General features: G+C 50.6%; 1 protein-coding gene across 2 annotated transcripts in view; it reads left to right on the forward strand.

Annotated features, from left to right (window-relative positions):
* Nucleotides 1-3588: 3588 nt before the first annotated feature.
* Nucleotides 3589-27773, forward strand: part of LIN28A (lin-28 homolog A) — a gene marked incomplete at its 3' end in the record, with an annotated part of 31478 nt that continues 7293 nt past the window's right edge. The window contains exons 1-2 of one of the 2 annotated variants that reach the window (XM_084609762.1): nt 3589-3633; nt 4871-5055. In XM_084609762.1, coding sequence (XP_084465888.1) covers nt 3624-3633; nt 4871-5055 — 195 coding nt within the window. In that variant the 5' untranslated portion in view covers nt 3589-3623. Of the gene's footprint in view, nt 3634-3770; nt 3941-4870; nt 5056-27773 lie in introns of those variants that run through there. The other variant, XM_084609761.1, reaches the window with a different exon arrangement.

Genomic DNA, 27773 nt, shown 5'->3' on the forward strand with positions numbered 1-27773 from the left:
CTAAACTGGACGCGCTTGGCTGGCCCCCCGGTGAACGGGGCTACTGAAGGGTTTGGTAGCCCACAGACAGATAAGGTACTGAGCCAGAAGCACTGTTTTAAAGCCTCCCCACTTGCCCCTTCCAGCAGGGTGAGTGTAGCAATGTGCAAATCGGTGAATGTTGAATGTGAATCCTAGGCTAAGCAGGAATCGAGTTATTGCAGAGCCCAGAGACACGTCAAATGTTGCCTTGGCCAAACTCGCCAGCTCACCGGCAGGATCCCTTCGGGAAAGGAAAGGGGGAACCAGCTTTAGAATCGGCACCTAACCCAAGAGTTCGAGTGACTTGGGCGAGAGGAGAAAGCCCCAGGAAGCGGGGTGGCGGGTCCTGACTGTGCAATGAAGGGACAGCCGGGGTTAGCGGGGCTCTCAGAGCCCCCCTTTCTGCGGGAGTTCCCCCAGCCTGGGCAGAGGGAGGAGCGGGGAGCGCTCGGCCAGGCGCTGTCCTGCGCTAGCCTCGGAGACCCAGCCCCAGGCTCTGGGGGTGTCAGTTGCGGGGTGTCCCGGCCCCTCCGAAACGGGAGTGAAATTCTCGCCTCTTGTCAGTCCCCTCGGCTGTTCCCCCCTTTAACTCCCGCGGGAGAGGTCAGTGCCTGGGTGCCGACAGCGCTCGGTTCAAACCCAGCTGCTGAGCGCGGCGGGGCCTCCTGCCAGTTCCCACTTTGGGTCTGATCTCTCTTCTCCGCCGGCCTTTGGTCCTCCTTCAGGCAGGGAAAGGCAGACCCGCGTCCCCTGCACAGATCGCAGCCGGCTCGGGGCGAGGAAAGACCAAGGGCTCGGCCTTGATCAGTGCCCGGGAGGGAGATTGTCTCTTCTCCTACACACCCTACAGCTAACCGCCGCTTCCCTGAAACGGAGCCACTCCGCTGTTCGGCGAGTCTCCGCTTAGCGCCCATTTCCCACGCGGGTGGTTTTAATGAATGAACAACAACAAAAAAAATGGAAAATCTCCAGCCATCCTCGCCATTTGGAAATTAAAAATAACAATCCCCATAAAAGTGACCTGGCGAGAGCTTGGTTTTCCTGGCCGCCAGGAAAGATCACTCATCAGTGTCAATCGTTTTTAATTTACATGTTTTTTTTTGGGGGGGGGAAGGAAATACTAATTCTAGTTTTGAAGTCCAGCCCCCAAAACAAGCAAGGGAAAGGGACCGTGTGAGCTCTTTGGAATCGGAGGAGCCAGGGGGACGGAGCCGTGGGTAGAACCAGAGGGAGCGCTGGGGATGGACGGAGAGATAGAAGAGTGTGTTTTCTTTGAGCAATCCCTATATAGACCATATAACGGCCCACGGGCATCTCTGTGCATTGGAAGCGGCCTGTAGCCGAAGGAACCGCATTTCAGAGCAGGGTGTGGCAGGTTTGTTATGGGGCGGTAGAAAGAGACACCGGTTTCCGCGGTCTGGGGGTGCCCCCCAGGAAATCGGGACGTGGGGGGGGGAATCTTTTGTCCCTGCTCGTGGGCTTGGAAGGAACCGCTAGGAGATCACCCACATTGTCTCAGTCCCTTTACAAATAAAAGAGGCGAGGACCGGGCGGCCGGGGTGGGCTTGGCCGGAGCTGCTCTCGGAGTTGGGATAAGAGGCGCTGTCCCTTTAAAAGTTCAGCCTTGCTCCGGGGGAATAGCTCGCTGGCATTGTCCAGTTTGAACTGAGCGCCGGAAATGGAGCCTGCACTGGTCACTCAGCCATTGTCCTGGGCCAGCCATGAAATCTCTCCCCGGGGGGGAAGGGGGGGAGCTTGGAGATACCCACCCCTGCGAAACTCAGCTCCCTGTAGCCCCCACCCCTTCAGGCCATGCAAATCGGGACCCTCGGTGGCAAATGCAGCCCCCCCCAGCCAGCCCCTCCCCCAAGCCACTATCAGTGGAGGGAAGAAAGCGCCCCCCCGAATAGCCAAATGGGTCATTTCCGCTCCAGATATGTAATGCCAAATATGCTGGCCAGAGAGAGCCTAGAGTTCACACCCCACTCCCGGGGCGCGGGCGGGGAGGGGGGGGATTAATCCCGGGACCCAGCATTTCACGGAGAGCAAGTGAATTTCCCAGACAAGAACCCCCTTCCTTAGGGGTCTCTCCTCTGCTGTGCGCCCGGGAACCCCCACCCCCGGGGGTCTCCAATCCCATCCATCAGCCCCGATGAAGCATTGATCGCATCTCATTTGATCTGATTGCCTTTTAACCAGCTCTCAGGCTTCGCTTCCAATCCCCCCTGCCCACCCCAGAGGCCCGGCTGTAGTGGGGGTAGAAAATAAGATCACCATGTTTATCCCTGAACTTTACATGTATGAGGGGCAAAGATATTTATGCCCTGCCTAACTTATTGTGAAGGGGCGAGATCGGAAAATACTTTATAAAAAGAGTGATTGGAACAGATTTAATTCCCAGGTTGTTATGCAACGCTTCCCAAAATAACTCTGTGATTTGGGGCCAAAAGAACCGTTTACAGGGGATTCGATTTGGGTGACTTTCATTTTAACATCCTGTTTTTCCTCTGGCTGGGGGACATGGCTTCTGTTTGCTGGCGTTTCTACCCCGTGTGCAACAATGAAATTTACAACACTGAGTGGAGCTCCCCAAATTGTTACCACCAGCCTTTGATTTTAAACCACGGAACAGGGGCGGGATCTCTTAATTCGTCTTCCACGTGATGCATCGAACCACAAAATCGGTTTGCTCCCCCCCTTCATAAAACATCCCTTTGTGTTTTCTTCTCCGCCCCCCTTAAGACTTTGTTTGTTTGTTTAAAAAGAAATCTTCCCGGGGAAATTTTAACTAAAGCCCAGCATTGAATAAATAACTGTGGGGGGGGGGTGGTTCAAAAGCAAGGTTGGGTCATTTCAATTCCGCTCGAATCAGAAATTTGGGAAGCCAGATGACTCCAATCGCAGGTGGTTTAAAATTAATCCATCACCAGAGAGCAATAAACGGGAAAACAATCAAAGGCGCCCCCCACCTCATTAATTTCAGATCCTCCTAGGAGCAACTGCCCATGACTGAGTATTTTGGGAGAGGGTCCCTCACGAGTCCCTTCCTCTACCCCTAACAGTAGTACCCCTGCTCTCTCCTCTCCTGGGGGAGGGAATTGGCCGAGAAAGATTTCACGTGCCAAGCAGGAATGAAGCGGGAGAGCTCTCATTTTAAACAGATCAGCTAGAGTCCTGCCGATCATCTCCCAGCCAAACTGACTAGAGGCTGGGGGGGGGCGGGAAGGGTACAGCGGTTAATAGTGTCCTGAAGGGGGTGGAGTGGAGTGCAAAGGGGGGTGGGGAGGGGTCATTCATTTTTTTTTTGGTCTTGACAGGTGGTTTCTGTCCGTGATTGGCCCGCTGTGGGGTTTGCACTCGCAGGCAGCCTTCCCCTCCCTTAAAACAAAAATCCCTCTTGGAATGTATAATTATTAGCAAGGGGGGAAAGTAACTGAGTCAGGTGGGGGAGGGGGAGGAAGGGGACACGTGAAACCCACACTCTGATAAAACAGAGCCATGGATGTCTAGGCAAGGCGCCCCCCCCCCCCGCCCCAGCAGGCGTGATGAAGTAGGAAAAGGGGGAAAGTGAAATTAACCAGGGCTGTCCCGCAGCAGGCAGCATGGCAGAAGGTGACTCCCCCCACCCCCACCTCCGGGAGGGGGGAGAGCTCAGGGGTGTTGTCGAGGCGGGAGAGAAGGAGGAGGCATGGCTCTAGGGGTTGCTATTGTCTCTTAGAATTTGGGATCCTTGGAAAGCCCTTGGGCCCTCCCACCGCTATTGTTGGAGTGAAGATGTAGCACGCTGAGTCTTCTTTTGGGGGCTGAGCTGTGGGGACACCCTCCCGGCTGGCTGCAGAGCGGAGGGGATTCCGGCCGCAGCTCGGGCTTTTGCAAAGGGGGTGCAGGATGGGTTCCGTTTCTAACCAGCAGTTTGCAGGTTCGGTGCCGCTTCATTACAGCCTTGGTCGATTTGTGGAGGGGGGGGGATTCGCCGCTACCAAAAATGATCTGTTTTGTTTGTTTCAGCTTTGTGGGAAGAATCCACCCCTGGGTGCTTTAGATCTAGCAACTCACTAAACGAATGATTGCTTTCCCCCCCCCCCGCCTTTTTTTCCTCCGGCGTGCGGGGGGTGGGGGGGGATAGTAAATGAAATCAGTGCATCACTGCAACATGTGCTTTCCTCTGGGGTGAGAGTTGGGACGTTGTGGGCTTTTTAGGGGATTTTGCGAAGACTGGGCGAATCTAGCAGCTGGGAAGGGGGGCGGGAGTAGAGAGGGTGCCTTTTAAAATGGGAGATCAGCTGATTTCGAGAGGCAAAAACTTTTCGGGGGGGGGATTTCTTTTATTTCGCACCATTTGGGGGAGGAGGGGGTTCAGTCCCTCTGTCTCAGATCTAATCGAGGTTAATTGCAACTGATCAGCATAACAAAATTATCCTTCTAGGGACGGGAGATTGATTTCCCCCCCGCCCCAGCCCCCTTTGCGATCAGACTTGGGTGACCCGTACTTCATGTCGGGGTGGGGGTTCGGTGCATTTGCTTTAGATTTGGGGGAGAGGGAGACTCCCCCGCCCCCCAAAGGAGCAAAGGCTCTGGCGGTTTCTCTAAGGCGAGTGTGGAGCCGCCTGGCTTGGTGCGCGCAGCTGGATTGCAAGCAGCAGCCGTCAGGAAGAGTCCTAGGGAATCGGGGGTCTCAGTAGTGGGGGGCCCCCTCCGGGGGGAAGGGAAGGGCAGGGGCTGCAGAGGGAGCCTCGATCATGCGTCCATGGGCGCCCCAGCTGCTGGTCCCCATCGCCGCACTATGGCGAAGGCGGCTCTCCTGGTTTCTTCTCCCCTAGCTCAGTGGGTCTGGCTTGGATGTTTCCAGGTGGCTGTGCGAAGACGGGCGAGGAGCCCGCGGGAGACTCCCCCAAGCCAGACGGGGAACCCCAGCCCCTCCACGGCTCCGGGATCTGCAAATGGTTCAACGTGAGGATGGGCTTCGGTTTCCTCTCCATGACCAGCAAGGAGGGCACTGCCCTGGACGCCCCCGTGGATGTCTTTGTGCACCAGGTAAGACTGGGGGGGGGGGGCTTCTCTGAGGCCAGCGTGGGTCCAGGGGCTTTTCAGCCTCCTCCGCCGGTCCCTGGGCAGGGCGGTGGGGCTGGGCGGTTTACGGCCTAGGACGCTGGCAAAGATTTCAGCTCAGCCCTGGGGGCAGCTCGCCCTGAGTGGGGCGGCCGGGGGCATTCCCACCCCCGTGCTGAGGGGGAGAGGTGCGTTTGGACACGGGGGAGTCCCCTGCATTGGGGCTCCTGCTTTGTGAAGCCTCTTGGGGAGGGGGTAGCTCCAGCCTGTTTCTGAGGCTCCCTCCCCCCCACATCTCAGGCCAGCTTCATCAGCCCCACGAGTGGGGGGAGGGGGCGGGGAAGGGGATCCCCATGCCACGCTGGGCCTGCAGGGATTGCGGCCTTGCCTCGGGAGCTTTGGGATTAGCGCTTGTTTCTTGTGATTGTTTTTGCCTCCTCTCTCCCTTCCCACTTCCTCAGCCCCGTGGGGACCGGGGGACTGGTTCGCCAGGGCCAGCTAGTTGGGGGATTTGGGGACGAGCTTCCCCTCCGGAGTACCTCCAGGGAGCCAGCCCTCCTGCAGCGCATGTAAAAGGGATACCTGCTTGATCCCATTTTCTGTCAACAATGGCTCATGTGGGAGCCCATAAGGCTGGGCAGGGAGCTGCTATAGGCTTTGAGAGGCTAGGGGTGGGGGCTGGCTGGAGAGGGGTTTGTAGGCAGGCACCCTCCTGCTTAAAGTGGGGTGGAAAGTGCTCCCCTGCGGGTACTGGAAGTAGAAATAATGTCCGCGGGCCTGCATGGATTGTGGATGGAGGAAGAAGTGTGCTGAGAGATGGGGGGCCAAGACAGTGAATTAGAATAGGCTTCCCACCCCATTCCAAAATGATGGAATCACTCACAAGCTCATTGGGCTACAGGGCACAGGTTAAAACACTTTGTGCCCTGACCGCGGTATGATTAGGTCCCATCTAGGAGAGAATCATGTTTTTAGAAACCCCGACCCCCACGCTGTGGCTGTTAACAATGGGCAGTGCCCGTTGACCGTGTCCACACGGAAGTTAAAAATCATCCACCTTTTGATCCCTCTGGTGTAACACGGCTGTGTCCTTAATGTGCTGTCAAATGGAATTGGAGACAAAAATCTAAGCTGGTCAGAGATGGGTTCTAGCCCTGGCACTACCTAGGCTGAGACTATTTCTTCACATGGTGTGTTGGAGTCACCTTTCTCTTGCTCTAAAGAGGCAGAAAAATCTTACAACCCCCACCCCCAGAAAAGTCCTCCTCCACTGTATGGAGGGAACGGGGTGCAGGCCCAGTCTCGGTTTGCATCTGCATGTGACAGGCCTATGAAACCTGTGATCTGGGTGAATGCCAACCTATGGCATTCACCCAGGGAAATGGTCGTGGGCATCTTCTGTGGCACCAGCTTTTAAAATCTCCCTGCCTGTGAGGGGCAGTGACTCTGCTAGCCTCAACCATAGGCGCTGGAACTGGGCGGGGTGCTGCACCCCCTGGCTTGCAGTGGTTTCCATTATATCCAGGGTTTCCAGTTTGGGTTTCATGGCTCTCCGCACCCCCACTGTACAAATTGCTCCAGCATGTGCTTAAATCCCCTTGAAGCCAATGGGACTCAAGTGCTTTGCTGAATCTGCCTTGCACTGAAGCATAGGTGGTCTCTGGGGGAAAACCCTGGGGCCTGGTTCTGCGTTTCTTAAAGTGTGTCTACACTGCAAGTGAAGGCGTGATTATTACACGGGTAGGCGCACCCCGGGTAGCTTTAATCTAACGATCATGGGTAACAGTAATAATACAGACATGGCACATAGGCTAGCAACCAGGGTATGTACCCAGGATCCTCAATCAGCTTATAGTCTGGATACTAGCCTGTGCCATCATGTCTACACTGCAGTTGTTACCCTAGATTACCCTAGCTAGATTAAAGCTAGCACAAGGATGACTACTCATGCTGCAATCCACCTTCACTTGCAGGGTAGACATACCCTTAGAGATGTCTGCATGATCTCTGTTCTGGTTCTGCATCTTTCAAAGGCCTTAGCTACCCTGGGATACAGGCTGACACAGGTTAAACACAGTCTGCCCAGCCAGTGTGGACACAGTATAGCTGATTAATAGTAGGGCTGAAGGGTAGCTGAATATGGATTGTGTGTGTTGTTGTAAACAACGTGTTTGCTATTTATTCCTAGATGGCACCAAAGAAACTTGTTCTCTTCATTGAAAAGTTGGTGTGGTGCTTGTAGTGTAATATCCTGCAACAGAGTCGATTATTTAATGGACGTTATGTTATGTGAAAACCACTGAAAAAGCGGAACTTAGAAATGGACATATTGATGGCTCCTGAATGTCATGAGACCTCCAGAAGAGAGGGTTCCTTCCGGGGGTAGGCTGAGTGCCATTGTTTAAAGAGTTCAGAACAGGGCTTTCCCAGAGTTCAGGGTGTTTCAAATGCAGAGTTTTGGTTATAACCTATCCCTGCCATTGAGGAAGCTGTGTGTTGGAACCACAAGATTGAATGGAGGTGGGGTATGGGTTCTCTTTCATCTTCTGCTCCAGGAGGGAATGGCTCCTGCGGTCATGGCTGATGGAATGATATGGCAAATCCCAAAGTGAATGAACGTGGAAAACTGAATTCTCTCAGCCTGGGAGAATGCAGTCAGGGATGTGGCGTGGTGTAGAACAGAAAGGAAACTGCTTTTGCTCTAATTACACAGCCCTTTAGATGCATACTAAACATTTGTTTGAGTATGGAGGAGGTGGATTCAAATTGGCTGGGAAAACCCAGTTCCTGGAACTAGTCATTAGATCCAGTAAATGACAGTGCCAAGTTCTCTGTTAGAAGAAGCGACTGGATCTTGTGTGTGTGTGTGTGAGAGAGAGAGATTCAATGTGACTCCCGGTTAATGGAGTCTGGTAGGAATGCTCTGTTCTCCCCAGCATTTATTGCCCCCAGTCAGTCTAGTTTTCTGATTGCAGTCACTAACATTCCTGCACAAAAAAGACTTAGCCAGGGTGTGTCTGCCTGTTGTATCTCTCACAACCCACTATCTAGGAAAAAAGAAAAGGAGGACTTGTGGCCCCTTAGAGACTAATACATTTATTTGAGCATAGGCTTTCCTGAGCTACTGCTCACTTCATCGGCTTACTTCATACACTTCACTTCATACAGCTCACGAAAGCTTATGCTCAAATAAATTTGTTAGTCTCGAAGGGGCCACAAGTCCTCCTTTTCTTTTTGTGAATACAGACTAACACGGCTGCTACTCTGAAACCTGTCTAGGAAAAGGCCACAAACTTCCTTAAATCACCCAAGATGGGGTCTGGAGAGCCCTTAATCTGAGCCAGTGGTTCTCAACCTATTTACCACCGCGAGCCCTCTTTGTTATGCAGGCCACATCCACACAATATATATACTACCTGTATGGCCCTGAGGATGTCACATGGGCCGCAGCTGTGTGCTGATTGGGCCGTGGGTTGAGCAGTTCCTGTGACTGTTCGCACACTTAGACTATGTCTACGCTACCATCTACAGCCGTATAACTTATGTCACTCAGGGGTGTGAATAAGCCACTCCCCCCTTGAGTGACATAAGTTACACCGACCTAAGCGCTGGTGTGGACGGCGCTAGGTCAGCAGGAGAGCTTCTTGCACGGAGCAGCTACTGCCTGTGGTGGAGGTGGATTAATTAAGTGGAGGAGAGCACTCTCTTCTGTTGGCTGAAAGCAGCTGTACTGGAGAGCTTACAGTGGCGCAGCTGCAAATTCTCCAGTGTAGCCATAAACTTAGAGGGAGTTGGTGGAGAGCTGGTATGTTCAAGAAACTTATGTAAGTGACTGAGTAGACTTTTTTGGAGGGGTGGAGGGGGGAAATAGAGTCAAAGGTAACGTTGATGTCCAATTGGCTGCTCCCCAGCTTGCATGCTTCCTGCTTTAATTGTGTGTTAGCATTCAAGGGAACAAGACGCTTCCAGCTTAGCCTTGGAGGTGACGGAGTTGTGCCTGTGGGGCAACTAGGTGGCTTCAGCTTGATGATGGTCTATCGAGCCGTTCATCTCAAGGTTACTGGTTCAAATCCAGCCCCAGGTTGGTAGTAATAGAAAGTCATTACTAGCCAGTGGCTACTTGGCCTGTGTGAATTTAATCTGGAACTCAGTCCAGTTGTCTGGCTTCTCCCAAAACACCACTGGGATGGCACAAATTGGGGCCCCTTGTTCGCAGCCCCAACAGAGAAGCCAAGGAGAGCACGGAGAATGAATGTCTCCTCTCATCCCCAGGAGTCATCCCTTGGGACAAGGTTGAGACACATTTCAGAAACACAAAGGAAACTTCTACTTCCACTGTGTATGCTGTGCTATGAATAGAGGATGTAGGGGCTGTCAACCCAGCACCTTTCTTGACCACTACGTAGCTGTGTATTTCGAGACCTTCACCCCAAGGAATGGTGTGAGAGTCAAGTCAGTGATGGGCCATAATCCAAAGTATCCAGAGGAGGACAGACAAATGGACAAATCCAAGCAATGAGGTGTCTGGGGAGGTGTTGAGAATAGGGGTGGTATCAGTCTGCCATGGGGTACCTCCACAATGCCCCAAAACCAGCTTAACCGGCTGCAGTGTCCTGGATAACCCGCTCCTTCCCCTCTTCATTTACATATGTGAATGATGACCCACAGGAAGTAACTGTGGGAGAAAGAAGGGAATTGGCCTCTTTAGATCTATTAAATCACTTTATTACAGGAACCAGGTTTGAATGGCCCTTCCCGGCAGGGGGTGAGTCTCCCTCTCTCTCTCCCCCTTTATCTGATCACAAAGAGATTAAAATCTCTGCAGGACAGGCGACTAACGGGGCTCCTCCAGGGCTGCCTTGTGAGCTTAAAATGAGGCATTCAGGTCAAATCTCCCAGCCTTCCCCAGGCACTGGAGATGGATTCATTTGGGGGCCTCTGAGGAGGCAGAGGGGATGAAGCACATAGGAGCAGAGTTGGCCTTCAACCAGGATGCCAAGAACTGAGATGCTGGGTCCTTTCCCCTGCTGGTGTAAATCAGCAGACTCCATTGAAGACAATGGAGCAGCACTGATTTACACCCACCGATGAGAGAGCTGCTCATGGGGACCCTGACCGGCTGTAGAGTCCCAACAGCAGGGTTTAGTTTGGGAGTTTTATTTGGAAACGTGGCTGGAATGGTGCATCCCCAGCAGTGGTTAGCACTCCCCCGCAGAAGGGGTGGGTTGGATCCACCAGGCAAGACCAATTCAAGCCCAGAATAGAAAGGAACCCATGAAATAGCCTCCTGGGGGAAAGAATAAAACACAAACACATGGAACTTGAAGTGGGTGCACGCCCAGGGTAGTCCCCGCTAGCCCCCAAGGCAGCAAGAGTTACCAGCAAAAGGGGAATTGAAACACATTCAAGGCAAATGCCCTGATTGGTACCATGGTTTGCAGCCTCAGCTGAGAGTCCAAGGACTGAATGGGCCATGGAGACTGAACTCCTTTCCCAAGCCACAAAATAGTCCTCATAGCACAAGACTGAGGCCCGTTGGCAGGGCACTAGGGGGGAGGCTGCACTGCTGCCCTTCTTGTGGGGGCTAAAGATTTCATCTCCAGGCTGTCAGTGGGGCACCCTACCTACAACAAAGAACCGGGAGTCCCGAGCTCCTCTCCTGCCTTTGTCACTGACTGGCTCGGTGAGCTCAGGCCAGTCATTCCCCTTCTCTGTGCCTCTGTTTCTCCATCTGTAAAAACAGAGAACGATTCTCTTGCAGGATTTTATATCCCATCTGTTGCTATGCATCCGATGAAGTGGGCTGTAGCCCACGAAAGCTTATGCTTGAATAAATTTGTTAGTCTCTAAGGTACCACAAGATACTCCTGTTCTTTTTGCGGATACAGACTAACACGGCTGCTACTCTGAAACCTGCCTGCCTGCCTCTTAGGGTGTGGTGAGGCTTAATATTTGGGAAGAGCTTTGAGAGCCTCAAATAAAACTAGTGAAAGTAAGCTCAGTGTACTACAAAAACAAACCCACTCGAGTCTTAAAACAGAAAGCTATTTAAAAACGGGCTCACAGAAAAGCCTGAGGAATGTCTGGAAGCCCCAAATTAAATTCCCAAAAGGAGAGAACAGAAAGGGAATAGTTAACTCTGGGTGGGGGGAAAATTAAACTAACCTGAACAATTAACATTTTGTGGGTCCCTTAAAACAACCGCATTAGAAAAATCATCCTGGTCCCTAAGCCCACATCTCAGAGTCACGTTTCCCAAAGAAATCACAAGGATTAATAATCCCCTGGAAATTTATGTATTTTACTGTTACTGATCTGATAGCAGGGCCCCCTATTAGCCAGAGAGTCGGGACTCTGCAGCTCTCTGGGGACCCTCAGCTTCCCAGCATGCTGTGTGACTGGTAATGTGGTTTGAAGGGCAGGATGCTGTACTCCGTATAAAGCAATTCCCACCTCCCCCGATCTTGAGGCTCCATGTAGAGGCTGAACTTTAAATTAAACTCAGAGGTGAGTGTGTAGGGTGGTGGATCCCATGGATAATTCATCCGGAGCTTCTTTGGGTTGCTGATTTCTAGGCTGCCGTGGCCTTATAAAGCTCAGTCTTGAATGGGAGCAGGAGCGTGTCCTGAAAAATCAATAGCAAAACTCTGACTTATTTAATGCTGGTATTACCGTAGAGTGCAGAGGCCCAGCCAGGATCCTGGGCCCATTGTACTGGACACCATATATACGTGAAGATGTGGTCCCCACCCAAAGAACTTACTATGGGAACAAGTTCAGGCCCTTAAACACAGGGCCTATTGTTATCAGTGCTGGATTTATTGCAGCTTTGTGCCAAACATGTTCTTCCACTGCTGGGGAAAATAGTCCCTCCCCTGAATACTGCTGTGGTGGGAAGAGTGGAAAATACACTATTGGATTAGCAACGTTACTCTGGAAAAATGAAAGCCTGTTGGCCAAGGATACGTGAGTGTTGAGAAGCTGCAATGAAGTGGAGGAACCTCTCGGCATGTTTATCAAAGGGGAATGCTAATGCGTATCCAGAGAAACTCAAGTGATAAGAATTTTAAAAGAATTTGGTTCTTGCTATCTAATAAGGATAGCACTTTGGCCGTTTTGTTTTGTTTTTTACCTCCAGAGAACTCTTCCTGGCAGGGCTTTGTGATATTGTATCATGCGGGCATCTGAATCCCATTCCTATGGTTCAAGGAATGGCAATTTTTCCCTGCAGTTCAGATCATGGGTTAGACAGGCATGACCTCTGGAAAGGAGACAGTGTTGTCTAATAATTAGAGCAATGTGGAACTGTGAGTTGGGACTCCTGGGTTCCATTTTTCCAATTTCTCGCTCTCTGAGAGCGTTGAGGAACCTTGTAAGATGTGCCACTGGAGGGCAAAGTATTTATTAATTTGAAAAAGAACTATATTGTATGAGGCCGCTGATACTGGGGTCCATTTGTGCAAGGCGCTCTAGGTACACGGAGAAAGAGACACTCCCTGCCCCAGAGAGCTTGTAGTCTATACAGACAAGACAGATAAATGGTGGGAGAAAGGTAGCCCTCTTATCCCCATTTTACAGATGGGGGAATTGAGGCTCAGCAAAATTGTAAATTGACCACGATCACAGGGGAAGTCCATGACAGGAGACCAAGGTTGAGCGGTCAGCTCAGAGTTCCAGCCCAGCGCCTTTACCACAAGACCAACACCGGGGCAGTTTACGCTATTCAGACTGAACAAATAGATCTGCATTCTTTTTTGGCCTTTGTTCTACCTTACAGCTGGTGTTACTTGTGGACGGGTGTCTTGCTGTAGACACCGGTGGCTTTTGATGAAAACGTTGCACCAGAGAAGCTCCTCGGTGCTAGCCATGGGAGCACTGGGGGAGCCCGGCTGCCGTGTCCTGTACGATGGTGTCGTCTACTCTTACTCCATGCCTTCCTAGGCAGCGCAGTGGTACAAATGGCCGAGTCCTGTCTGCTCTAGCACTTCCACTTCCACTGGGGGCACCAACGGTGGAACAGCCCTGATAACTCTTGGTGTAGATGAGACCTTGGGGTGCATCAGTAGCAGGAAAACTGAGGCCTATCGTGGTCCGTTAATGGCAATAGCAGTGTAGACAGGGCTCAGGGGTCTTTACCATGATATTGTCTATTCTTGCTCTGAATTGGACAGAACCTGTTACGCTTTGATTGGAGCATTGTTTCCTGACCCAGTTGTGGAAGACGCTGGCCTACCCGTTCTCACGATCACACCTGTCTTAAAACCTGCTGCCTCCAGGCATGGCCGGCTCCTGTTGTGGCATGCGTGGTCCCTTACGCAGTATGCCAATATTCCTCACTGCTGGCTTGGGAACCCTCCATTCTTTCTATTTAAATAAATATATAAATAAAAGGGACAAACTACCAGGTTGGTCCAATAGTAAAACCAGTCCCAGGGCAAGCAAGCTCCATGGGGCAGTTTGTTGTGCCCCTAGCACATAGGCCCCCCCAGACCAGGGACCCAAGGTCCTACTGTAGTTCACAGAAAGCACAACCTGAAGCGACGCTGTGCTTAACTTTCCATGAGTCTGAAGCCAGTGACCATGCAAGCTCTTACACACCTGAGTAACTTTACTTCAGCGAGTAGTCCCATTAGCCTTGTAACTCCCAACAGGTACAGCTCTTCTAGCGGAAGCTGTCGTGTGGATAAGGCTTGGGTCTCTTGTACAATAGCACCTAAAAGCTGCAGCTCAGATCAGAGCCCCGTTATGCCATGCACAAAATAGACCAGCGAGAGACAGGAATATTATTCCCATTTTACAGACTGGGGGTGGGAAATGAGGCACAGAAACTGACTCACGCATGGTCCCACAGGGGCACGCAGAGACATGCCAGCAGGAGCCAGCTGCTTCTGGGAGCGTTGTGGGGCCATGGCAGGCAGGCAACTTGCCTGAGCGCCCCACTAAACTGCTGGACTTTTAGCGGCCCAGAGATTGCGAGGGGACAGCCAAAGAGCCTGGCAGGCTGGACAGAAATGTTAGACGGGCTGGATCTGTTCAGTGTAAATAACCTGGCTGGGATCGTGCCCAGAATTAACAAGGGGCATCTTACCAGGACAGATTTTTCAACAGCTGATTTTGTTTTCTGGTGGCCCCAGCTCCTGATTCTACAGCCTGATGGTGCTTAATAAAGGTCTGGAAATGACTAATGTCTAGTGAATGGAAAAGGTTAGCTTGTGATCTTAACTCATGGTTGTAGTTCGCTAACAGGGAGAAATGATTCCCAAACAGGCATTTGAATTCTGAAGTGAATTTCCATTTGGCTGTGTTGTGACTCTTTCGTGATCCCCTTCTGTGAACATTTAGGGTTGTGGTTCTCAACCAGGGGTACATAGATGTCTTCCAGGGCATACAATCATCTAGATATTTGCCTAGTTTTGCAACAGGCTACGTAAAAGGTACTAGTGAAGTCAGTACAAACTAAAATTTCATACAGACAATGACTTCTTTATACTGCTGTATACACTGAGATGTAAGTACAATATTTATTTTACAATTAATTTATAATTATATGGTAAAAATGAGAAAGGAAGCAATTTTTCAGTAATGTGCCGTGACACTTGTATTTTTATGTCTGATTTTTGTAAGCAAGTATTTTTGTAAGCAAGTAGTTTAAGTGAGGTGAAACTTGGGGTACCCAAGACAAATCAGACTCCGGAAAGGTGTACAGTAGTGTGGAAAAGTTGAGAGCCACTGATTTAGGGGATCAAGCTTTCTACCCTGAGCAGGGTTAGAGAATGCAGTGATGTGATTGCCAGAACTTTGTGTGGGTCTGCCACGGGTGGAGCTGCAGCCACTGGGAATTATAGGGTGTAAAGATTGCAGATCAGCCTCCAAGATGCCAGCAAACACCTAGTTCACTCCCTTGCAGAGTCCCATTGTGCTCAGTGGCAATATGCCAAGTTAGACTTGGAGTTGTTATAAGGGAATCTGCTGATATCCAAGCTATTCTGAATGGGGAAATGCACCTTTGTACCTCTCTATTTTGTTTGTGAAGTATTGCTGGGATTAATAAGGCAGTGTGTTGTGTTCCAAAAAGAGCAGACTTGTCCCATTTCAAAAAGAGCTCTGAGCTCCTGTTTCTGTCTAAATTTTAAACTGATCACTGCAGGCATCTCCCTTCCCCCACCACAAACTCTCAAACCCCTGGGGGGTGGAAGAAAAGGCCCTTAAATGTTCTCCAAGATAAAATGACCTCCAAACAAATGGAATCTCTTCACGCCTCTTTTTTTAGAGCAAGGCTCAAGTCAAACCTAGAAAAGTCTGGATGTGTTTGAGATCTGGAATGGACTTCTTGGGTCATAAAGTGCAGGTCCCCCTATGCCAGGAATTCTCAAACTTCATTGCACCGTGATCCCCTTCTGACAACAAAAATTACTGCACAACCCCAGGACTGAAGCCTGAGCCCACCTGAACTCTGCTGCCCCATGGGGGAGGACCAAAGCCCAAGCCCCGCCCCAAGGGCTTCAGCCCCAGCCAGGGGGCCTGTAACCTGAGCCCCGCCACCAAGGGCTAAAACCCAAGGGTTTTGGCTTTGGGGTTCAGGCTTCAGCCCTGGGCCCCAGCAATTCTAAGCCAGCCTTGGCAATTCCATAAAAACAGGGTCACAACCCACTTTGGGGTCCTGACCCACAGTTTGAGAGCCCCTGCTTTATGCTAATGCCTCCATTATTAACATACCCCCAAACCCTGACTTAAAAGTCAGCCAGGTCAGCACCCAAACTGGAACAGAAATAAGTAGATTGGTGGTAACACACAGCAACATAACTGAAGGTACAAGTATGTATTTGTGTGGACGTTCTTATTTTGAAACAAGGATGCCCTATCTTTATTTAACTTAAATCAGTTTACCAAAAAAAAAAAATGGTGTAGGGCTTGTCCATAGGGGGAAGCTATTTTGGAATAAGGAAGGATGTGAATTTAAATGCTATAGCTATTCCAGAAAAATTCCCCATGTGGACATTTATTCCATAATAGATATTCTGGTCAATTTTCCCATTCGGGTAAGCCCTTGGGTTACTCAGAATAAGGCGCTTGCTCCAAAATAAAAGTGTTTGACACACAATTTTCACCAAAATAGCTAAAGATGCAAACTGAAAGTGTTGTACTTATTTCTGTCCCAGTCTGTGTGTACACAAGCTCTTAGAAAGAAGCTGCTTCTCTCTCTCAGCTCTATATTCCCTCAGGCAATGGAAAAATTTGCCAAGTGATTCAGGGGAGACATTAAAAATCCTATTCACATAAATAATCCCTCCTTGCTTATGCAGCCCATGCAGATGAACACCCAAATCATTCCTTAGCCATGGAAGAGAATCGGTGGCAACATTTCAGTACCGAGTGCCGGGGCTGAAAATACAAACGGGTTGTGTTGAATGGACTGATCTCACATGTAGGTTTGGTCTAGGCTAGGCAGACCGTGGTTAACGTTGCTTGTTTTCTTCCTAGCATGACTGTAACTTCTGTCAGTGGTGGTACAGTTGTGCTACGTACCCTATGCTATGTTGGAGGGTTAACCGTATCACCGGCCCCATGGAAAATCATGAGTCTGATCCCCAAAATCTTCATGATTTTTAAAATCTATTTGGGGTGCTTTTTATTTGCCTTCTGTTTCTTCAGCCTTTAGGGCTCACTTTTTCAAACTTTTCTCCACAGCCAGGGGGGTGGGAAACTTACCTGACCATACATTAAATTTGAAATTGTCACATAATCTCCTGACTCCGGGAGCTGGAGCTTTAAGAAAAAAACACAAATTTCACAAGATTTGAGATAAAACTGTGAGTTGGCAACTCTGAGTCAGGCCAGCGTGGGCTGCTGTCGCTGTCCTGCTAGCCCAAGCAGTGCACATTTCAGAGCCCACAGTTGCGGTGACTAATCCTGACACCATGGTCCTAAAACGAACAAACCTGTGTAAGTTGATCTGGACTCGCAGAGTACATCTGTGCTGCAGTAAAACACCCACAGCTGGCCCGTGTCAGCTGACGCAGGCTGTGGGGCTATCGAATTGCAGTGTAGATATTCGGGCTCGTGAAGGGGGAGGGCCCCAGAGCCTGGGCTCCAGCCCGAGCCTGAACGTCTATGCTGCAATTGTATATCCCCGCAGCCTGAGCTTTGTGAGCCCGACATGGGCCAGCCACAGGTGTGTCGTTGCAGTGTCGGGGCACCCTGGCATGCTCTTGGTGCAAAGCATGAACCCCACAAATATGTGACAAGTGGAATAAGTTTCAACAGGGATGTGGGATAAGAAACAAGCCCCTCTTCAGTTTACCCACCCAAGCCAGGTGGTGAACACGTTTGAGGAAAGGAGGAGCTACCCTTCTGGTTCTGAGATTAAGAATGTGGTGTGCGCCCAGGAGTCATGAGAAGCTCTTTCTAGGGGCTTTGCAGCTCTGACTCGAGCAGGCTTGGGCTACCATTTTCCCCACTGCAGGGAACAATCCTGCACTGAGTGACGAAGCTGGGCTGGCTGTGGCCACGCAGGTATCTCCTGTGGCTTTCTCAACGTCCTTGTCAGAAAATTAGTGGCATCCTTCCTTGCTGCTGACGCTAGAGAGGGGGCTGTGTCTGAAAGTCATTTCTGGCATTTATCATCTGGGTGGGGGTAGGGTCTAGGAGCCCCACATAGACCAGGGCTCCGCTGTGCTAGGCTGAGACCAAGGGCCAGTTGCAAAGTGGGGACTTTGATCTGAACTTTAAGCATGGGAGGAGCAGGGCGGGTCTAGATCTGGATCATTAGTCTGAGCCCATCTCCTCTTCAGATTGCCGGTCAAGCACGGCTTCCCTCCCGGAGCCGGCCTTGATACAGTCTGGGCACCAGTGGGGGCAGGGCCATGCTGTTCCAAACCAGCCTGAGCCCTGCTCTGACACAGCTTTTGTGTACATTTCCCTCGAGCATGAACCAAGGCTGTGTAGGGGAAATGGCCCTGCCTCGCCCCCAGATTGAAGGGTCTTTCTGCCTCCTCCCCCCAAAGCGAGGGTTTGTGTGCCCTGTAAGAAATGGGGAGAGGTAGGAAGAAATCCTGGCTGTCCACAAGAGCTGGAGCGCAGTCCTGCGCTTGTCTCTTTGTTCCTTCCCCAGCAGGCCCTTACCCCGGTGATTGAACAGCAGGAGATGGGAAGGCATTTAGGGCTCACAACTGGCACAATTCTCATTAAAGCCTCCTTCCTCTCTTAGGTCTCTTCCTATCTCTCTCTCTCCCGTTCCTGCAGGGTGGGGGGAATGGGGTTGGGTAATCCATGGCCCCGCTGACTACCTACAGATTCCCCCCACGTCAATCTGCTCACCCACAGGGTCCCTGGCTGCGGTGGGGAGCCGTTGAAAAGCTCCTGTGGGAGCCTGCCAAGACTGAGCTGTATTTGCTCTGAGTACAGCTCCCCTTCCGCCTCCATCTGCAGGACTATGCACACGGCCTCTAAGTCATATCTTTGTGCTCTGAGCTGGGGCTCAGAACCAGTGGTGGGACCCTGTCTACACTGATTCTGGAACACTGGTTTAGAAGGAATAAGGCTCTGGGATTCTGGCCAAGCTGGTGGAGCTTACCAAAGCTGTCTTGGTTCTGTAGCTAAGCAGGGTTCCAAGACCATTGAACAGAGGTTCTCTCTGCTCTTTTCTCTCCCTCTGGTCCCCATGAGAGCGTTCAGCAAATGACTGACACTGTGCACAGAGCGCTGTAAGGGTGCTTGGCCCTTGATAGACCAGTAAGAACAGGTCCCTGCAGAGTTTGTGATAGAAATTTAGACCGAATGCGACGACCAGTTGTGGTGAGGGACAGGAGGAGGACAAGGCTGTATGTAGAGCTGGGGCAGGGAAGGACTTTTCTTATTAATGAAAACTTTCAAGATTCCAAAAATGTTCCTGTCCTGAATGGGGCCAAAAAGTCAATTGCAAACTTTCACCAGCTGAAAATCTAGGGGGAGGGAAATCCTTCAGGTTGGGTCAATCAAGATGTTTTGTTCACATTTTGATCTTTTACTATAATTAGCTTATTTTGAAATGAAAAGTTCTTTTGAACAAGAAAACTGGATTTTTTTTTTTGTTCTGACAATGGCAAAGCAAACATTTTGACAATTTCAATTTTTTTTTCAAAATCTTTTTTTTTTTTTTTTGAGTTGAAAAATTCACCAAAACCAACCTCTTCCTGGGGCCAGGTTCTGAAATCGGCATTTTCCAATGGGGCGGGTGCAAAATGGCTTCAAAAAATTGCATCCCATAAGCTTTCATGTAGCCTTAGAAATTCCTGTGCTAGATATAGAGACCTGCTTTGCATGCATTCTCGCTCCATATTTAATTTTATTTATTTAAGGATTTTAAAGGGTTGATTGTTGTATCTATATTCTGGATTTACACAGGACCGTTTAATCCAGAGCCTGTCAGCACTTTGCAAAGCACCCTTCCATGTGAAATAGGGAAGGATTATCTTCAATCGGTAAACTGAGGGGCTGAAATGTAAAGTGCCTTGCCCACGTCCTGCGGCAAGTCAGTGGAAAGCCAAGACTAAAGCCCAGTTGGCTGATTCCCAGTCCTACACTCTGACTGATGGAAGGTTTAACATATGCATGCCTTGCAGTATTAAAGGGGGAGATGGGCTGAGAAGCAGCCATGCCAGCAAAGACTGTTCGGGGGGGGGGGGGGGGGTGAGTGCTGGGGGTGTGTATCCCTGCAAATCCTTTAGAGGGTTGTAGGCGGGAGAATTCTGAAGATCTGTGTAGTGGGGAGGGAAGGTTTGGGATGTGCTAGGGTAGGAGAGAAGGAGTCAGGGGGGCAGCGGGGCGGGGGGGGAGGGGGTGGTTCCTGAGCAGTGCAAGGTCTGCAGTTTTGTATTCTCCCCACTGCTCTAGGTGGGTATAAGTAATAATAATGCATAATGCTCTACCAATTAAAAAGGCACATCCCAGCTCCAGGAAGCCTGCTTCTACTCCCATTGAATTCAGTGCGAGTCCTGCTATTGGCCTCAGCTGGTGCCATGAACAAAGGGATTGTCTCCTATGTTGAAAAGCAATGAAACGAGAAATAACTATTTTTCCTCACTGGAGCTACGCGCTTCCACCTACCATGACACTGAAGAGGTGCAAGAGCTTGGCCTTGTCTGCAGACTTGCTCTGCTTTAACTAAAGGGGTGTTTCTTAAAGTGATGTACTCTATCTACGCAAAGCCTGGTGAGGGCACTCCTTCAGTTTGAGAGGCTTATCTCAATTTAGCTTAAATTGATTCTAAACGGAACGGAGCCACTCTTAACTTTGGCTGCGTTTACACTACAGCCAATGTCGGCAGAACTTGTGTTGCTCGGGGCTCTGAATAAACCGCCCTCACATCCGAGCGACATGAGCGCTTCTGTCAGTGTAACTTACGTAGCTTGTGCAGCTGGCGGAGGTGGTTTTATGACGCTCTTCTGTTGGCACAGAGCATCTGCACCAGACACGCCGGATCGGTACAGCTGCACCCACGTATAAACGTGGCCTCAGTGTTTAGAACGGGTTTTGCATGAGTTTAACCAATCTTAAATTGAACTGATGCAATTTTCTTGTGTAGATAAGGCCTTTCCGTGCAATTGACTTCTTTGCTTGAGGCCCCCACATGGCCGGGCTAATGATGTCTTGATTAGCTGAACGGTTCTCAGCGCTGTGCTCCCAAGAATGTCTCCTTGTGTCGAGTTGACTCCATGCCCTTGGGGGATGACTGCACTGTTGTAAGGCTGTGAACAAAGATGACCCTCTAGCATTAAAAGGCATCTCTTGAATGCATGTCAATTGATAATAAATGGTTGGATTAGAGCAGGGGACTGGACTCCTGAGTCAAATTGCCACCTCTGCCACTGCCATGCTCGGCAGTCTGGGGCAAGTCGCTTACCCTCTGTGCACCTCATTTGTGAAGTGGGAACAAATCTTGCTGCTTTTCAGGGATGCTGTGAGGATTCGGGTTTGTGAGGTGCTCTGAGACCCTCCGGCCAAAGAAGCAATAGAAGCACAGGCTGCTGTTTGTTTCCACTGCATCGGGACTCTCTAAAGTAATTTTAAAAGTTTTTTGTTTTGTTTGTTTTTGTTTTTTTGTTAATGAAGAAAGCACCTTGGTTTTAATGGAGGGGAAAAGACCTCTCTTTAGCGGCCGGTTGGGAATCAACAGTGAACAGAGAACTGCTTTTGTAGATTAGACTGTGAACTCTTCAGGGCAGGGGCTGTCTTTTTGTTTTGTGTTTGTTCAGCACCGAGCGCCACGGGGCCCTGGCCCATCGCTGGGGGTGCTAATGTAATATAACAGGAAGTGCTTCTGTGAGATGAGGGCTCTTGATCACCAGCCAATGCATCCAATAGTAAGGGAACGCTCACACTTCCCACTGCAGCTGGGGTTTTTGGCAGAGGGGTGTGGGGACACAAGAGGGAGAGTTGACTGAGCCCCTTAACCCCTGTGTTTAAAATATCAGTTTAAATCCCAGGAAAAGAAAAGGACTTGTGGCACCTTAGAGACTAACAAATTTATCTGAGCATAAGCTTTCGTGAGCTACAGCTCACTTCATCGGATGCATGAAAGCTTATGCTCAAATAAACTGATTAGTCTCTAAGGTGCCACAAGTACTCCTTTTCTTTTTACGGATACAGACTAACACGGCTGCTACTCTGAAACCTTAAATCCCCTGGTATGTCTTTGTATAACAGAGTGATGCCAATCAGAGGGTTGGGAGGACCCCTACTGAGCTGATTATTAAACTCTTTGCTAGCCACCTAGTTGCACTGATTCCCTGTTCATTTCAGGATCCACTTCAAAATTTGCCGTCTTTGGCTTTTTAAACCTGAAGTGGCCTTTTCTCCTGATGGCCTCATGGCCCTCGTTTCTGCCTTCCCTTCCTTGTTCATCCTAGCACTGACCACTCCTCCATGCAGTCCCACCCTCCTGGGGGAGATGCTCCTGCTATGTAGAACAGCCTCCCTGTGTGTCTCTGGCTCCCCTGAAACTCCCATCTTCGCTTGACTGTGCCTTTTAGGCTCTCACTCTGTGTATTATAACAAGCTGCACACGCTGCTGATTCCTTCTGGATCAACTCGGAGCTGATCAATTCCATGTGTCATAGGCCCTGCACTGCTAATAGTTAATGGAGATTCTCCTTTTAGCTCAAGTGGCAGTGGCCTGTGCTTTTGGAGCACGAGGATTTGATTTCTATCCCTGATGCATCCATGAAGTTCCAAGGCCTAAGGATAGCATCCTGTTGCTATTCTAGGCAGCTGTGAATTAGTGCAAACATTTTCTCTCTGTAAAGATGTGCTATGTACTGTGAGAGTGCAGCATGTTAGTTTCTAAGGTGCCACAAGTACTCATGTTCTTTGAGACTCTAAGCGGCACTCATGTGGCTATCTTTCTCTAGCAGGCTCTCCAAACAGGTTCCATCAGAATTCAGCCTTCTGCAGTGGCCAAGTGAGTGACTTTCCCTCCCGTAATCTGTATGTAACTCACCGAGTGAATCTGTAAGTACTGTGATGGAGGATTGTCACAGGATAAACTGTCTCCTCCTTAGATGGGAACCTGAGTGCTTTGTGGAGCAGCAGGACCATGTTCTCTTCCACTGATGTTCCCTCTTCTCATCCTTAACAGTTCAGAGGCATGGTAGAATCACTCTTATTTTAAAGCAGTCATTGTTGGGTAATTCTGGTGGCCCACTTGTTTCTCACTCTGCTATGGTGGGAAACCTGGGTGTGATCTTCTTCCTATGCTGGAAGTTACATAGAGTGGAGTAACTGTCAATATGTAGCAGGGCCTCCCTCCCAGTAAAGTTCATCTCTTCTGGGAAGAATGGTGGTGGTGGCGGCGGCATTTGGGGGTGAGGAAGCTTCAGGGACAGGGAATAATGGTGGTGGGGAGGAAAAGCAGGGATAGGTGTTCAGCCAACCAGAAAACCTTAGCATGTCAACGTGAGCATGACCTGTAGAAATTCCTTCCCGAAGGAGAAGGACTTTAAAATGACTTGGTGTCGGCTGTTGAAATTATTAACTTGTATAACGCTGAAACGGTCCTCTGGACTCTACAAAACATGAGTAGGACACATCCTCTCTCCTGGAGAGCTCGAGGTCCTCTTGGCCTGGCCTCTCAGGTTGCTCAGGAAAGGGAGCATGTGCCGAGTTTACAAAAAGAATCCGTTTCCTGGTGTGTTAAGGGGGAGAGGGCAGGTCCTGGGTGGACAAGAACTGGAGGCACCGGGAGGGGATTGGGAGGTATGTGAGGAGCAAGAGGAGGGAGGATGAGAACAGATTTAAGGAGAGGGGGGAATATAGAGATAAGGATAAAGTGGCTGAACTTGATGCTAAGGGGAAAGTGAGGGGAGGAAGCAGGTAATTGGCTATGTGATGGGTGGGATAGTAAGGAAAGGCCAAATGTTCTCCTCTCCCAAGTGGGTGACTGCAGCAGATGCCTAGGTAGAGCTATGTTTAGCAAGGAGTTGGACAGGGAAGGAGGCCAGGTAGATCTGGGCATTATCTGCACTGAGGTGGTGGCTGAAATTGTGGGAGAGGATGAGGGAGGAGTCTGAGGACAGAAGCTTAAAGGACCCCAACAGATACAGGGAGTTGGGGGGCAAAGGCAGCTCTAAAAATGCTGTCAGCCAGGAAGGGAGAGCCAGGAGAAGAGTGGTCAATATTGCTAAAGGCACCAAGGACTTGGATTGGGCCAGTTGCACCAGGTCAGTGTGCAGATCCCGTGTCCCAGTAGCTGCGTCTTGAACCCTTGGATCCTGGTGGTCTTTACAGACAACAGCACCCCACCCCCAATTTTCTAACCCTTATGGTGCTTGGGGAAAGTGATGCAGTGACTTCTACCTAAGTCTTCAGAGAGCCTGGAACAAGAGCTCTGAGCCGCTGCCCCTATGAACTGCATTGCATGTTGACTCTGAAGCGTAACAACGATTCTTTAAATGTCAGCGTTCCCTATTTGACTCTGGAGTGAAGCGTGCTGTGAAATTGGGGTATTACCCTATTGCCCGCAGGGAGACTGCGCAATCTGAGCGTGACCTCTCATTTTGACCTCACGAGTGGGTGGAGTTTGGGAGAGCCCCATTACTTATCTTTTTCCAATATGACCTTCTGAAGACACCAGGCCAATAAAAAGAACAGAGCACATCACGGGTGGGAGAGGAAATCTTAGCCCCAGGCACCATGGTGAGAAACTACCCGGTAGGCTGTTGGCAGGATGTACTGCAGCAATGTTGTTTGGAAAAAAGAAAAGGAGTACTTGTGGCACCTTAGAGACTAACCAATTTATTTGAGCATGAGCATGTTTGTTTGGGTTACTTATTTGCCTAGTGACCGATTTGCCAAAGGACCCAGGAAGGGAGGCTGCTCTGGGGTACGGGAAGGAAGGGTAGGGTCTGTCAGCTGGGGCTCTGCTGGGAAAAGTGGGAGAGCAGAGAGTTGTCTGAACAATCCCGGTTCATAGCACAGGCCCGGTGTTCCAGCAAGTGCATCATCGATGGATGTGAAACTGTTCCTTGCTGGGCAGGGCTGAGTATGCAGTGGGGCGAGGGGGGCAGACGGAGCTAGGGGGCTGGTGGGGAGGAGAGAGCAGTGAATGTGGGGCTATTTGAGCGGAAGAGGAAGGGATCATGGTCCCAAGCTGGCGCTTGCTTGCGTACACACTCATGCTCTCTCTCACGCACACAGAGCTCTGCCTTTAGCCTGCGGATTCTCAGTGTCCACTTCAGCTTCCCTCCCCCCATGGAGACCCTGGAACTCCTGGAATTTGACCAGCGGGAGCAGTGGACAGGGACAGCTCTTTGTTCTCTGGGTCCAGCTTTGGTGACTAAAAGCAGAGCCCGTCCCCTCCCCCCTTCCAGTATCTCTCTAGGCTCCTACTCCTCCCCCTCCCCTTTTTTTTTGGGTGGGGGGGAATGGCCGAGGCCTGGGAATGTTCCTGCTTTGTGTGTGGTGTGGGGCAGGCTGAGAGGAGGAGGAGGGGGCTTTGGGCCCCTTCCTTTCAGATGCAGGAGGTATGCAGCTAATTCAATGGGCTTCACTTTGATTACCTATCTGATAACAGAGGAATTTGAACAATGTGTGTGTTTTGGGAAGGGGGGAGGGGAGGATGCTCTGAGGACCACCAGCCTCTCAGCAGCTCACTTCAAAAGGCCCAAACGGGGAGGAGGGGGAGTCCGTGCCCTGTTGTTTCTTTCCCCTCCCCAGGGAGAGAGGGTTTCCTTCGCCTTTTGTTGGGGGTTTGTGGTTTATCTGTAGCACTCCTGGAAAATAAACAGAAATGTGTCATGTTTTGGGTGGCTCTTCCTCCTCTTTCTGCACCCGTGTTGCTGAAATGCAGCCACCTCTGGGACTTGGAGGGCAGTGCCCAGCACAACATGGCAGAGGAGAGACATTGTGCCCAAGGACACAGAGGCAAGCCCTCAATACAAGAAGAGCGATGGAGAAAGAGCAGCTGGTTTTCTAAAGGTCTTGCTGAAGGATCTGCAATGCAGCAAGCTGTGGGGAGCTCAGCCACTTCTTGCTGTGTAGCCTTGTACAAGTTATTTTGCCTCTCTGCCTCAATTTCCCCACCTGTAAAAAGGGGATAAAACCCAGCTCTAAAGGGTACTATGAGGCCAAAATTGATAATTATGATAGACTTTGATGCCTGGGGGTGGAAGGGATGCAAAGAACAGGGCAACTCACACCAATAAACAATGCAACTCGCTGTGTAGTGAAGTTCCTTCCTGACCCCAGCTGTCGATCAGTTTCTGTCTGGAATCATGACGATTCAGAGTCCTGAGGATTTTCCTCTTGTCCAGTGTGCAAACAGCTGCTGCTCCTGTTCATATAAACCTCTAATGATAAAGATCTTGCATTTGCATCAGCTTTCATCTCAAAGGGTCCTGATAGGCAAAGGTTCCCTTCACCTCTTACTGAAACGCATCCACTTCTGGAGTGAAACACAGTATCTGTTCAACAGCAGCACCACACATTTTGGGGCAGGAAGTAAAGGGCATCATTTCCTCAATGACGCTTCAAGGGGAATTTAGGGAGGCAGGAGGCAATTGCCCTAATTAGAGTCTGGGACGGGGAATGTCCCAACTCTCTCAAAGAAGGAAGTGGAATCTAGAATAATCTTTAACCTTGTGGAGGTGATTCTCTGTGAGATGCCCATTGCACAGGCAGGGGACATGAATGATCGCTGGGACTGGCGGGATACCTGCCGGGCACCTTTTTCGCGCTAAGAATGCTCTGAAGGGAAGTCTTACTGATTCATCATCTTGTTTGGGTCTTTGCTCTGAGGAGCTGCTCCCTATTCATCCGAAGAGAAGGGCAGTGCCTTGTGAGGAGGCATTTTAAGAAAGGGGGTGGGCGGAGTTTGCCTGGCAGGGGGAAAATGAAACCCTGTCAGGCTTAAATGAGCTGCTTCAAGCCCTGCCATGAAGGCAACGCACAATCCTGCCCATGGCAGCCTGCACTCCTCTTCCTCGGCAGCCTGGAGCTGGCAGCATAGGGAGGGAATGTGAGAGCGGGCGCCCGCTCCAGATCCTGACACCATGAGGTGAGGGTCACATGTCTTCTGAGCCAGGCTCAGTGAGCAGTACACTCAGAAGGAGCTGGGCTCATAGGTGGAAAAACTAGGGATGTGGGGGGTGCTGCAGCGCCCCCAGGTTTTATGAGGGGCTCCAGCTGCCAGCCCCACACACGGGATCCTGGCTGCGGGGTGTGCTCCCAGACGCTGGCCCCATGCCGAGGGCTCCGCACCCACCCCAGCTATGGCTCCAGCCTCAGCTCCCTTACCCCCGTCCGTGTTTCTCCCTCCCCCCAGAGCCACGGCCCTGCTCCTGGCCCCAGCTCTAGGGAATGGCGGGGTCACAGCACCCCCAGTATAAAAAGTGTTCCAAGTTCATGGGAGGGAATTTGTTACTTTACTGTGGACTCTGAGTCTGTACGGGTGCAGCTTGGAAGCCTCTTTACACTGCAGGGAAAGCTGGCTAGGAGTTTGCTCGGTGCCACCAGGGAGGGATGTTAATTTCCTTTTCTAGCTAAACATCAAGTGTACAGATGCTGGCCAGGATCAGCAAACGGTGTGTGCCCCTTCCTGGAGTAACAAGTGACCCAAGTGGCTTGCAGCTCTTGCCCCTGCTTCTTGGATCTTCCCTTTAAGATGGTGACTCCATGAATTGGATCTGGTGAGAAACCTTTGTTCCATTTAAAGGGGACCTTGCCCACTTGTCAAACCCCTCGCCCCAAACACACGGGCTGCTGTGAATTCCTGTCCTGGTGAGCCAGCCTGAGGCCACAAGTGGGCCCCTCCGCTCCTAAAGCCTGCTACTGTGGCCTTGAGGGTGGCTCTGTTCATGGATAGGGCCTCATTTATTGCCATGAGGGTTTCCCAGAGTCAGCCCTGGAATGGTGCAGTGGCAGGGGGATCTGGAGAGCGGGCAAGCTGGGAAAAAGCATTGGAGAAGGAGTGGCAGGGTTGGGGACATGAGAAGCCCAGTAGAAAAGAGTAAATTTTCCTTTGAACTTGGAGGGTCCTTCCTCCAGCTTTGTCCAAACCCCACCCCAACCTAAACCTTCCCTTTCCCATTGCACGCCACAAACACCCTCGTCCTGGCCTGAAGAGTAGTAAAGATCTATCAAAAAAATCTGTCTTCTTCCTGATTTTAGTATTTTTTCCATATTCAATTCCTTGCCATCATGTGTGGAGAGAGTGGGGGGGGGGATGGCTG

Source organism: Lepidochelys olivacea, assembly GCF_965140295.1.
Source record: "Lepidochelys olivacea isolate rLepOli2 genome assembly, chromosome: 19".
Lineage (NCBI taxonomy): Eukaryota > Metazoa > Chordata > Testudines > Cheloniidae > Lepidochelys > Lepidochelys olivacea.